Source organism: Lactuca virosa, chromosome 8 (assembly GCF_052849685.1).
Source record: "Lactuca virosa cultivar CGN04683 chromosome 8, Lactuca_virosa_CGN04683_v6, whole genome shotgun sequence".
Classification (NCBI taxonomy): Eukaryota; Viridiplantae; Streptophyta; class Magnoliopsida; order Asterales; family Asteraceae; genus Lactuca; species Lactuca virosa.
Window position 1 is genome coordinate 33,246,227 of NC_136433.1, and position 10,907 is coordinate 33,257,133.

The following is a 10,907-nucleotide window of genomic DNA, read 5'->3' on the forward strand; positions in this document are numbered from 1 at the left end:
CTAACTCATTCCAGTCTCGATCTTTTATCGGGAGCAGTCTTTTTGTTCATTTCTATTTTCAATACCCATCCCATCGTTTGGATCAATCCTTTGGTGGGTACAATACCGATAATTACCCAGGCCCCAAAACTTTAAGGGGCAGTATTATTTTTTCATACCTCATATATATACAAATTTTCTTGTTATAAATTGAGAACCCCATAAAAATAAACAAAGTATGTGTTTATTTAGTACCATAACTTAGTCTATCACTTGAAATATCGAGGCATATTTCATGTTATTGTTACATCTATGAATGGAACTTGGTCAAAGTTGAAGGTGACAAGAAAAACTTGAGATTATAACTATCACAATAAACTTTAGAGTGAAAGAATTACTTGAGGTTACTAATCTCACTGCCCACTCGGAACTTGGTCAAAGTTGAAGGTGACGCATCATAACCTTCACTGCCCACTCTGGTATCCTCTACATACGTCCCAAACTACCAAAGTTACATTGGATATGTAACTTGCTACAACCAAAAATTTCGCTCTTTATCTAATTTACATCTCAGAATTTTGTTAATTCAACATCCATAGACCATAATAGTAAACAAAAGTGTAGAATAGTATTGTTTATGTTTATTTTCATCCATGATCCATCACTACACATAAATAACTTGTTCTAGGACACCCAAAATCATTCAAACTTCAAGACACGTATCAACAATCATTGTACATTCATTATAAGCAAGAGGGAGGACTGTGATAATAAAATTTACCATGTTCCAAAAAGACACAGAGATTAGCCATAGCAACGGATAGGGTCATTGCAACCTTTCTCAGTAGATTGCTTAAACCCAAATCGACCTCCCTTTGCAAGATACTGCTGATGATACTCTTCTGCCCTGTAGAACTTCTTTGCAGGCAAGATCTCTGTCACAACTGTTCTGTTCAGTTTCTTCTGGTGTCGTTCCTTTGATTCTATTGCTGCTTTCTCTTGCTCAGGTGTGTAAAAGTATATCCCAGATCTATATTGGGTTCCAACATCATTCCCCTACACAAATCAAATACAAAGATGTTACTGAGATATAAAAAGAATTTCGCCATAGATGCAGAGAAACTGTTGAAGCACTTGAATGTTGTGTTAGTGTGTGCTTATCAATCTTAAAATGAATTCGAAAGGTTCAGATAGGTCAAGAGCATTAGATAGATTTTTCAACAATGTAAATTGGAAAAAGAAAACCGTTTTTGTTCAATTTCATTCAAATCTAGCAATCCAAACCCTAAAATTAAGAAAGTTTAATTAGTCAAAAGATTAAGAAAGTGTAATTCTCAATCTAACTGTATGATTGTTTTAATTTTAAGAACTCGGAAGATAACTACTAACCTGACGATTAAGTGTGGTAGGATCATGCCTCTCCCAGAAACAATCAAGCAAACTGTCGAAACTACAGGATTTGGGGTCATACTGAACGCGAACAACCTCCGAATGATTAGTAGTACCGGAGCAAATATCATTATAAGTCGGATTATGGAGAAACCCCTGTGTATAACCGACTTCCGTCTTCGAAACACCTGGAACCCTCTGGAACGCTAACTCGACGCCCCAAAAACAACCCGCACCGAATTGAGCGAACTGTTGACCGGGTGCCGGAAGGTCATCGTCGGGTCCCTGAGCAATCGAGGACTGATCCATGGACGCATCGGCGGGCGTGCGTGTACCGAACCCTAGCCTGCCTAGCCAGCTCATGATTTTGGGGGTAGAGGAGGAGTGGCGAAGGGGGAAGAGAGGTTTTGTGGAGGTTACCGGGAACGAAGAGGGCTTAGAGAGAGAAAGGTGGGAGGAAATGGAGAGGAGAGGTAGAGGGAGAGAGGCCGGCGTGGTGGTGACGGTGGTTGCTCTGAGGAGGAGCATTTCTAGTGATGTGGTGACGTGTTTCTTTAAAAGCTTATCTTTCTCTATACACGACTTTCACAAAGGCAAAACTACAACGACTACCATTTCTATTTCTACTTTATTTATTTATTTATTTTACGATTTTATTTTATTTAATAAAATCAAATAAAAATTACTCAAACGTGGAAGGAATTTCTCATTTCTCCTTAATTCAAATCCATAAATTATGTATCATGTTTTAACTTTTAATCATTTAAACGAATACAGTTAAGATTTTTGCTATGCCATGTTTGTCACATGTATAATTACTATCAATGATGAGTGTATAAGAAAAAAACATTTAAAAGTCTATAATATATCAACAATCATTTAAATTATATTTTGAAACATACATTTCTAGCTTTAAACCATTTGTCAACGATCAACAAGTTTAGTATGTAAAAGCTCGGTGGAATAAAGAATAATATTATATGGATAAATGTGAGGATAGAGGAACGAGTGAACAAAAAAGCTAATACGTGTACGTTTTATCTTGCATGTAATTTCCGGGTATTTTGGACCCGAATACGCGGCAACAGTTGCCTCACCAACCCCTTGCAGTTACTTCCAATTGACATACGTTGGAAATTGTAAAGGAAAATCGCAACGTGGTTTGGTTATTTTGTCCTCTAGTTGATTTTGAAGACATTTTGTAAAGAATAAAATGGATTAAGCATATTTTTTTTATATATATAAATAAAATTTATTAATATTACGATAAGATTCTACACATATAGACCACCGTCCTAACCAAATGATTTCTAGCGTAACGGTATTAGGTGATACACTCCTTCCTTGAAGTCGAAGGTTCAAGTCCCGTCGTGAACATAGATGAAATTAAATGTTAATTTAAGAGTATGTTATATATTTATATTTGCTGGTTAAGAATGCAAATATAATTAGCAACGGAACACTGACAAAGCCACTTGATTACAATGGATTAGTGATGGATTTCCGTAGAATTTTCTTGATACATAAAAAAAAGTCCAGACCCCTTGACGACACGAGTCATGTACGGTTACACACCTCGTACCTCTTATAGACCGAACTCGCAAATGGGCCAATCCCATCTCTTCTGATTTTAACTTCTAACCACTAAACAACTCATCAAATGAACTAATGAAGCCTCATAGCTTTATTCAAAGCTTATCCGGTTTGTAAGCTCAATATGATGACTCTCTACAAAGCTATATTAATTTCTGCCTACATGGAGGTTGGGACAGAGACCAGGCCTCTTTGTCTTCCAACACTACCATTTATAAGTTTATACCATCATTCTTTTTTATGTTTTTTTTTCAAAAGAGTCATTCTTTTGTATGTTCTGAGTTAAAAAAATGAATTTGACAAAATATGTTTGCTTCTCATGTTTGTATATCATTCTTTGAGTTAGATTGCTATGATTTTTGCATGTCACGTAGAAGTCGCAAAAGATTAAACAACATATCAGATGTTACGCTTTGGTGACTTCACGTCCTGTGCTATGTGACAAAATATATTTAGTTTGATTTGATTTGGTCTATCTTATTTATTTTTTTAAGGGTTGATTAGTGGTTAGAAGTTAAAATCAAAAAGTTAGTTAATTCGTCTACGTCCGTGTGTGCACCCGGAACCTCCAATCTAAGAGGCTTCCACCTCTACCAAGTGGACTAATCCTACATTGGCCGGTCTATCTTAATTGCACGTTTGATTCTAAGTTATAAGCTATAGGGTTTATTGAACATAAAGATTTACGGGATGATATATGAAGAATATGATGGCAAGTTGGGCTGAATCCAAAAAAATGTCTAACCACATGGACAGAGATTGTAATTTATCATTAATAATATGAGTGAAATTAAAAATAATATATATAAGGTCCATGTCAGCTACATTTTGGGTGTATCTGGCAGAACTAGCTGATAGCCGGAAGCTGAAAGCTAGAAAATATAGCTTTTATTTATGTAGAAGTGTTTAACAAAAGTAATTGTTAGCTTTTAAATGGACAAAATTGCAAAAATGATCCTTTTGGTTGTAAAAAATATGTGATTTAGTCCAAAAATGTTTGTTGGTATATCAGTGGTCCAATTTGAGATGCTGGTTTTGATCCCTATCAACTTAAAAGGACTATTATAGCAGCTCCTTTTCTTGCCCATATCTAAACCCAGTGATGCAAGGGGTGCTCAAACCCACAAATTAAACCCAAACATTATGCCCAAAACAAACCCAAAAAAGTAAACTCAGAAATCATTGATGAAATCAAATCAAACCCCAACTCCATCTCCAACTATAAGCAATCGACTCAAGACTTGATCTCCATTATTTTCTTCTTTAATTTATGTTACAAGTAAACCATAAGAACCCGATCTATTTTCTCTCGCTCTCTACTCCACTATCGACTTTTATTTTGGCTCCTAAAACCAGATAGGAAACGATTTTCGGTTTCGATTTTAATGGAAATTTTGATATGTGGACTTCAATTTTCGGATTTAAGTTCGTCAGAAAGCACTTTTGCAGTGAAACGACTCAACCATCAACAACTCCATCGATCTAAGGTGGAGGTCAATGCATGCAGAGAAGGAAACATGCGAAGATGGAGATTTGGGACGTCTTCCATCTTGAAAGCGTAGGAGATGGAGATGTAGGCACCATAAAAATGTCCATCGAAAAAGGATGCTTCGATGAAGTTGGCGCCGGTGAAGCCAGGGTTCTAGCTGAAGATATGGTGGTAGTGGGTGTGGATTTGATTTTGTTTTTGGTGGTGGTGGTTTCAATTGGGAAGATGACGTCCAGAATGTGTGTGAGAGAGGGTTGGGTTTAATTTATTTTTATTTTTTTAATTGTAAGAATAATAAAATATATAAAAGAAATTAAAAAATAATTAGTGAAGGGGCATATTAGTTATTTTAGCTTGGTTGGGTGTGGACCAAAAACACAAAAAAATACCAATTATAGGGGCCATTTTTGCAAAATCAGTTAAAAACTAGACAAAATTGCAAAAATGGTCCCCGTTTTTAGGAAACACGTCCAAATCTCTCAAAATTTGTAGAAATAGTCATTTTCAGCTAGTTTGTTACTTAATTGGTCATTTCGAAAAATGAAATGACCGTAATACCCTTGATATATTTATTTTTCATTTTTCTTTCATTTTTATAAGTTATTATTATTATTAAATATAGAAAAAGGTTCACATCTCTATCTCTCTCTCCCTCCCTCTCTCTCTCTCAAGAAAACACAATTAATAACACATACACGCTCCATATTTTTTTAGGTTTTTTTTACAAAATAAACACCCACACTCATGGATCCGAAATCGTTTTCGGGCCAAAAAACTCAGAAATCAAATATGAAATCATTAGTTCTTCAAATCATTTCTAAAAGAAAAACACCCTAGAAATCGAGAGTGGGAGGTAGCTGACGAATGATAGGGTTTGATTGCAGTGGAAGTAGTGATGATGAGGATGAGGTTACAATCAGATCTAAGCAGACCTATGAGAGAGAGAGAGAGATGGAGAAGTGGCGACAGGGTCGGTAGTGACAGAGTGCAGATCGGCAACGATGGAGGTCCTACACCGGTGAGTGGCAACGATCCGACTATGGTGGTTGTAGAACAATGCCATGTCTGTCTTTGTTCTTGTTGCTTCATGATTTCATCTTCTCTCATCACATTATCAATATAAATTGTTGTTCTAAGTTTCATTTTGGATATCGATTTGAGAATGATAAAATTCACAATGAAAGATGCTCAAAAGGGCCATTTATCCAAATTTGTCAAGGTTTAGACCAAAACCCGAAAAACGCAAACCATGGGGGCTATTTTTGTAGTTTGGTTAAAAATTAAAAGTTAAAAGATCCAAAAAAAACTAAGAAGTAACTTTTGAATTCCAAGTATTCTGTTTAAAACAAAAATTAAAAGATTCTAATGTCAAACGATTTTTTTTTTTTGAGTTTTTTTTTAAAAATTAAAAGTTAAAAACTCCAAAAGTCTCGGTGCCAAACACACTTATAATCCTTTGTAACGTCTATAAGTTTTTATCTGTGAATTAGTTTCATGTCAATTTATCAAATAATTGGAGCTGAATACCTGAGTGGGGAGATTTCATTAGCAAAACATTATGATAAAACTGAAAAAAAAAATGGACACTGTGGATTGGTTACCTATAAACAACATTAACCCATAAACATGACACACAAAGGGCATTTTTGTAATAAACTCTTAAATATAATTCTTTTTTTCTGAATATTTAATTTTAAATGATTAAAAAAATCAACATTTCATTATGGCGGTCAGTTTTCGGAATAAAATGAAAATATCTTTTTCTTAAGAAAAAAAAAGACTTGTTTTAAAGAATGAGAAATTAGAAGTCGATAGTAACACACCTCTCTCTATTCAGGTTCACTCACTTTGATACTGGCTATATTCACCACACGTTCCCCTCTCTCCCGGGAACATCGGAGAACACTGCAATCGAGCATCTCATTTCTTGACCTGTGCAAGTTAAGGTAATTCTAGACAACTTCATGTTATGTTTTCTGCTAATCCTTTATGTAAAACTTTGTTTTATTGATGTGATTTTTTTTCTGTGAATTACGAATTGTTTATCAGTTGATTCATTGATTGATTGTTGTAGCTCTTTCAGTATATTGCGATCATAATTTACAATACAGTTACTGGATATCCGATCGCATTCTGATGAAGCTTTCGTTTCCTACGTTATGTGTTCGTTCGGAAAGCATTTTTGCTGTTGCTGGTGATTATGTTCCTTTGACTGAAAGAGGATCAACGACGATTTAACTTGTTATTTTGCTTTCAATGTTGTTTTCGCGATAGTCTCACCTACATTATTTATGATACTCTGAAAATAACTATCGTTGTTCATTCATGGTAGGGTTGGAGGAGTTGTGATAGTTTAATCATCGATTCAACGTATGATATTGTTTTTTTTTCCACCGCAATCTTGTGTAAATTACCAATAATAGTTTGAATTTAAGTAGGATTTGAACAGTGATTGTTAGTTTTATGCCAAGTTTGGGAGGCATATAAATTTATTTCTCAAAATTTGACTTGGAGCAAATTTACCTTGATTTGAAGTTTTAGAAGATAGTATGGTAACTTCAAACCTTGGATACAGGCATTCAAACATTACAGTAAGCTATTGTTTAGGAGAATATAATTGGAGCTCATGTAGCTCAAACTTTGAACTGACTTTATAAATCCTGTAAGCATCACAATTGATGCCTCTTATGAAGATTTTGATATAACTTACCTTTCCATTAGTTCTTTGATTCGTAATTAGTGAATTTGGACCTTTTAAGTGGAAAAACCTTTACACCTGTATCTGTATTGATGAACAACCATGAACCAATCACCAATGTACATGCTATGTTCTGAAACCTTTCTATTTTGTTAGTTGCTTTAATTATAGTTCTCTCATCTTTTTTTTTTCCTTTCCAGGAATTTTAGGGTAGCAATCCACACGATACAAGTGCTATTCCAACAATTTTGTTGTTTAGTGATTGTCTGTCAACGTATGTGATGCTATTTCCTGCAAGCAAAGAAAGCTAAATGATGGCTACAACTGCAGTAATTGGACTAAGGGCAGGTGAAAGGCTATTAGGTTCATCTTCTTACTACTCTGATGTTAATGAAAAGCTGTCATGCAGCACTGATCTTGGGTTCATATCTGTCCCAAATAAGAACATGATTACTGCAAAAAGGTCATCCAATTATGGCCATGGTTTCATATCCAATCGTCATAATCAAGACACACATTACATCAGAGCTCTAAAAGAACATGTTGATATTGCTTCTGATCCTTCCAGTATACACCCATGGGTTCAGGGATCTGAGCACTTGAAAGAGGAAGATTCTTGTCAAGACTTTTCAGTTGAAGCCTTACTCTTATTCCAAAAATCTTTGTTAGAAAAGCAATGGAATCTTTCAAACGAGGGGGCATTGACTACAGTTAACCCAACAGATAAAAGCAGCAGAAAGATGTATGTCAGTGGTTCAGGGAAATCTGCACGTAGGCGTAGAATAGATGCTCAAAAGAAAACACCAAATAAAAGATGTATCAGATTTGTAATCAGTCCAGATCTGCTCCAAAATCGTGCAATAGGCAATGTTAAAGGGATAACAAGTGATTCTTTGCTCACTCATGCTGAGGTGGTGGTTTTATCTAAAAAGATAAAAATCGGTCAACATTTAGAAGAGCAGAAGTCAAGGTAACTAAATTTCCTAGCATTCTTTCTTTTTTTAAATACTATCAAATGGCCTTCAAATAGTTTTGATGAGCTTGTTTGTTATGGATTTTCAGATTGAAGGAAAGATTGGGATCTGAACCCTCAGAGGATCAACTTGCAGCATCAATGAAGATCCCACGAGCTGAGCTGCAAGTCAAACAGATTGAATGCAAATTGGCAAGAGAGAAGCTGGCCATGAGCAATGTCCGTTTAGTAATGTCAGTTGCACAAAAGTATGCACACATGGGAGTTGAAATCGGTGACCTAATTCAGGTAGCTGTTATCTTCATCAATGTCAACTTAAAGAGGCAATGTACTTTCTATTTTGTTTTTCTTATAGCATTGTACTTTCAAAGTATTTCTTATAAGGGAATTGTAGTTTAAAAAATTTACCCATTATAGCAATGGATGACCGGATGACTTGAATTATAATGACATGTCACAAGTTTATAGGGTCTATATGCTATATAGGATGTCCACGTGTAATTACTATTCACCTGACAAAAGCTACTAAATTGTTTCTATAAAGAAATGTTCACCTTAGATTTTTTTTACTAATAGCATCAAATTTTTTATATTTACACAAGTTTACAAAAGTTAAATATGAACTAAACATGATCACAGATGATCACTAAACTTCTTTTTCCCTGTCAGCTCTAAATTACATATGGACATCCTATGTGGACAATGACATGTCATAAAAACCTATTAACTTGTGTCATGTTATCATAATTCAAATCATCATATTACCTGTTGCTATAATGGGTAAACTTTTTGAAGTACAATGCTTTAGTTTGAAAGTACAATGTTGTAATAAGGAAAAATAAAAGTACAATGATAAGGAAAAAATTTAAAGTACATTTTGCTAATTCTTGCATTTATTCCAAACTTTAATTCATAACTCCACAATTTTATCTGTAGGGAGGTCTAATTGGACTGCTCCGTGGGATAGAAAAATATGATTCATCAAGGGGGTTCAAGATTTCTACTTATGTTTATTGGTGGATACGACAGGTGAGGTCACTAAATCCACTTTAAATATAGTTACTTCAGTTACTATATATGGTAAATTTTTTAATTGTCTTTAATTTCAGGGTGTTTCCAAAGCATTAATCGAAAATTCTAGGACACTAAGATTGCCTATCCATATGCATGAAAGATTGAGTGCAATACGAAATGCTAAGGCTAAGCTTGAGGAAAAAGGAATAACACCATCAATAGAAGTAAGTTAAAAGTAATGTTACACTTGTTGTATTAATCTTAAGGTTTAGCTAATGAGTTTCTTTTTGATATAGAAAATTGCAGAAACCCTGAAAATGTCAACAAAGAAAGTATTGAATGCCACTGAGGTACTTGAAGTATTCAATGAACTTGTTTTTTATTGAGCTTTGTTTATTTTTCATTATGTTAATATTTAGACCCTTTCTTGTAGGCAAAATGCAAAGTGTTCTCACTTGATAGGCCAGCATTCCCTTCTATAAATGGTAATCCAGGGGATACCTTCCAGAGTGTAAGTATTGTTATAGCTCTCGTTCTTTAAGGACAAAATCCAAAAAAAAAATCTTGCAGTTTTTCCATTTTATCTATTTTTCCACTTAACTATTTTATTTTTTAAACTGTCAAAAAAGTAAAAAGGCTTAATCACTATGGCTAAATCGATGAAATGATGATAGTACATTGCCCTTTTTTGTATTTTTTTTCATTTTGAGACTTGTTTTGTTACTGTTGCAGTACATGGCAGATGACCACCCAGGGAACGACCCTTGGCATGGAGTAGATCATGGCGCTCTCAAGGTACTTCCCAAATTCACTCTCAAATCAATGCAAATGACCAAAATACCCTTACATATTGTTGTATTTGATATATTTATCATTTTACAGGATGAAGTGAACAAGTTGATGACCACAACTCTAAGGGAAAGGGAGAGAGAGATCATTCGTTTGTACTATGGTCTCGATAACGAGTTCCTTACTTGGGAAGATATTAGTAGAAGGTGCAATGCAGTCTGTTTTTTATTACAAAGATGAGGAGGGCATTTGTGTCTTTTTTTCACACATGAGAGATGTGGTCTAGTCAGTAGTCCCTGTCCCTGTCCCTCCTTATACTACCTTTTTGGGTGGGACAAAAAATTGTTATCTTTTCTGTCTCATTGACATCCGTCTCAGTCACTTCAACATGTAAATTTTGTCCCATTGATGTGGTATTCCACAAGTTATGTTATGTCATGTCTTGTTATGCATAACAAACAAGTCCTTATTCCTTAATTTATATAATATTGTGTTGCAGGATGGGGTTGTCGAGAGAAAGAGTTAGGCAGGTGGGGCTTGTTGCACTAGAGAAACTAAAACATGCTGCACGGAAGACAAATCTGGAGGCTATGCTAGTGGAACAGTGAAAAAAGCTGTATCAATTGCCTGTATATACAAATCATCCATACATACATATATACATATACATATAATATATACGGTGTATGTAATAGTGTAAATCCTTGATATTTTACGATAATACTTTTATACCGTGTGAAAATAATGATTTTTTTTAGTGAAACTGTATTTAAATTTACACGTTTCTTACTTTTATACCGTGTGAGAGTGACACTTTTTAATTTTTCCAAAACTTGGGAAATCATACTATGGTGGTAAAGATTTTTTATTATGTCTTTATTGATGTATTTTTACAACTTATGATACAATATCCAATTTATTAGCCAATTGCCATATTTAGGTTACGCTAGAATAGTCTTTTTATTGAGTTTGTTTGAAAGGAG

At 34.6% G+C, this 10,907-nt stretch overlaps 2 protein-coding genes across 3 annotated transcripts; one reads left to right on the top strand and one right to left on the bottom strand.

The window, feature by feature from the left end:
• Positions 1-588: 588 nt before the first annotated feature.
• On the bottom strand, positions 589-1,981 carry LOC145132114 (peptide methionine sulfoxide reductase). The gene is made up of 2 exons (XM_079066767.1): positions 1,369-1,981; positions 589-1,035 (listed from the first exon to the last, which is right to left on the bottom strand). Exons 1-2 carry the CDS (start codon positions 1,894-1,896, stop codon positions 784-786), a joined length of 780 nt encoding a protein of 259 aa, XP_078922893.1. The 5' UTR covers positions 1,897-1,981; the 3' UTR covers positions 589-783.
• Positions 1,982-6,239: 4,258 nt separating this feature from the next.
• On the top strand, positions 6,240-10,702 carry LOC145129839 (RNA polymerase sigma factor sigA-like). Of its 2 annotated transcripts, XM_079064652.1 has the most exons (11): positions 6,240-6,396; positions 6,783-6,820; positions 7,349-8,118; positions 8,211-8,409; positions 9,058-9,150; positions 9,231-9,359; positions 9,432-9,485; positions 9,569-9,646; positions 9,868-9,930; positions 10,018-10,130; positions 10,424-10,702. In XM_079064652.1, exons 3-11 carry the CDS (start codon positions 7,460-7,462, stop codon positions 10,530-10,532), a joined length of 1,497 nt encoding a protein of 498 aa, XP_078920778.1. In that variant the 5' UTR covers positions 6,240-6,396; positions 6,783-6,820; positions 7,349-7,459; the 3' UTR covers positions 10,533-10,702. The 2 variants fall into 2 exon arrangements, with proteins under 2 accessions (XP_078920778.1, XP_078920777.1); XM_079064651.1 differs by lacking the exon at positions 6,783-6,820.
• The last annotated feature ends 205 nt before the right edge of the window (positions 10,703-10,907 follow it).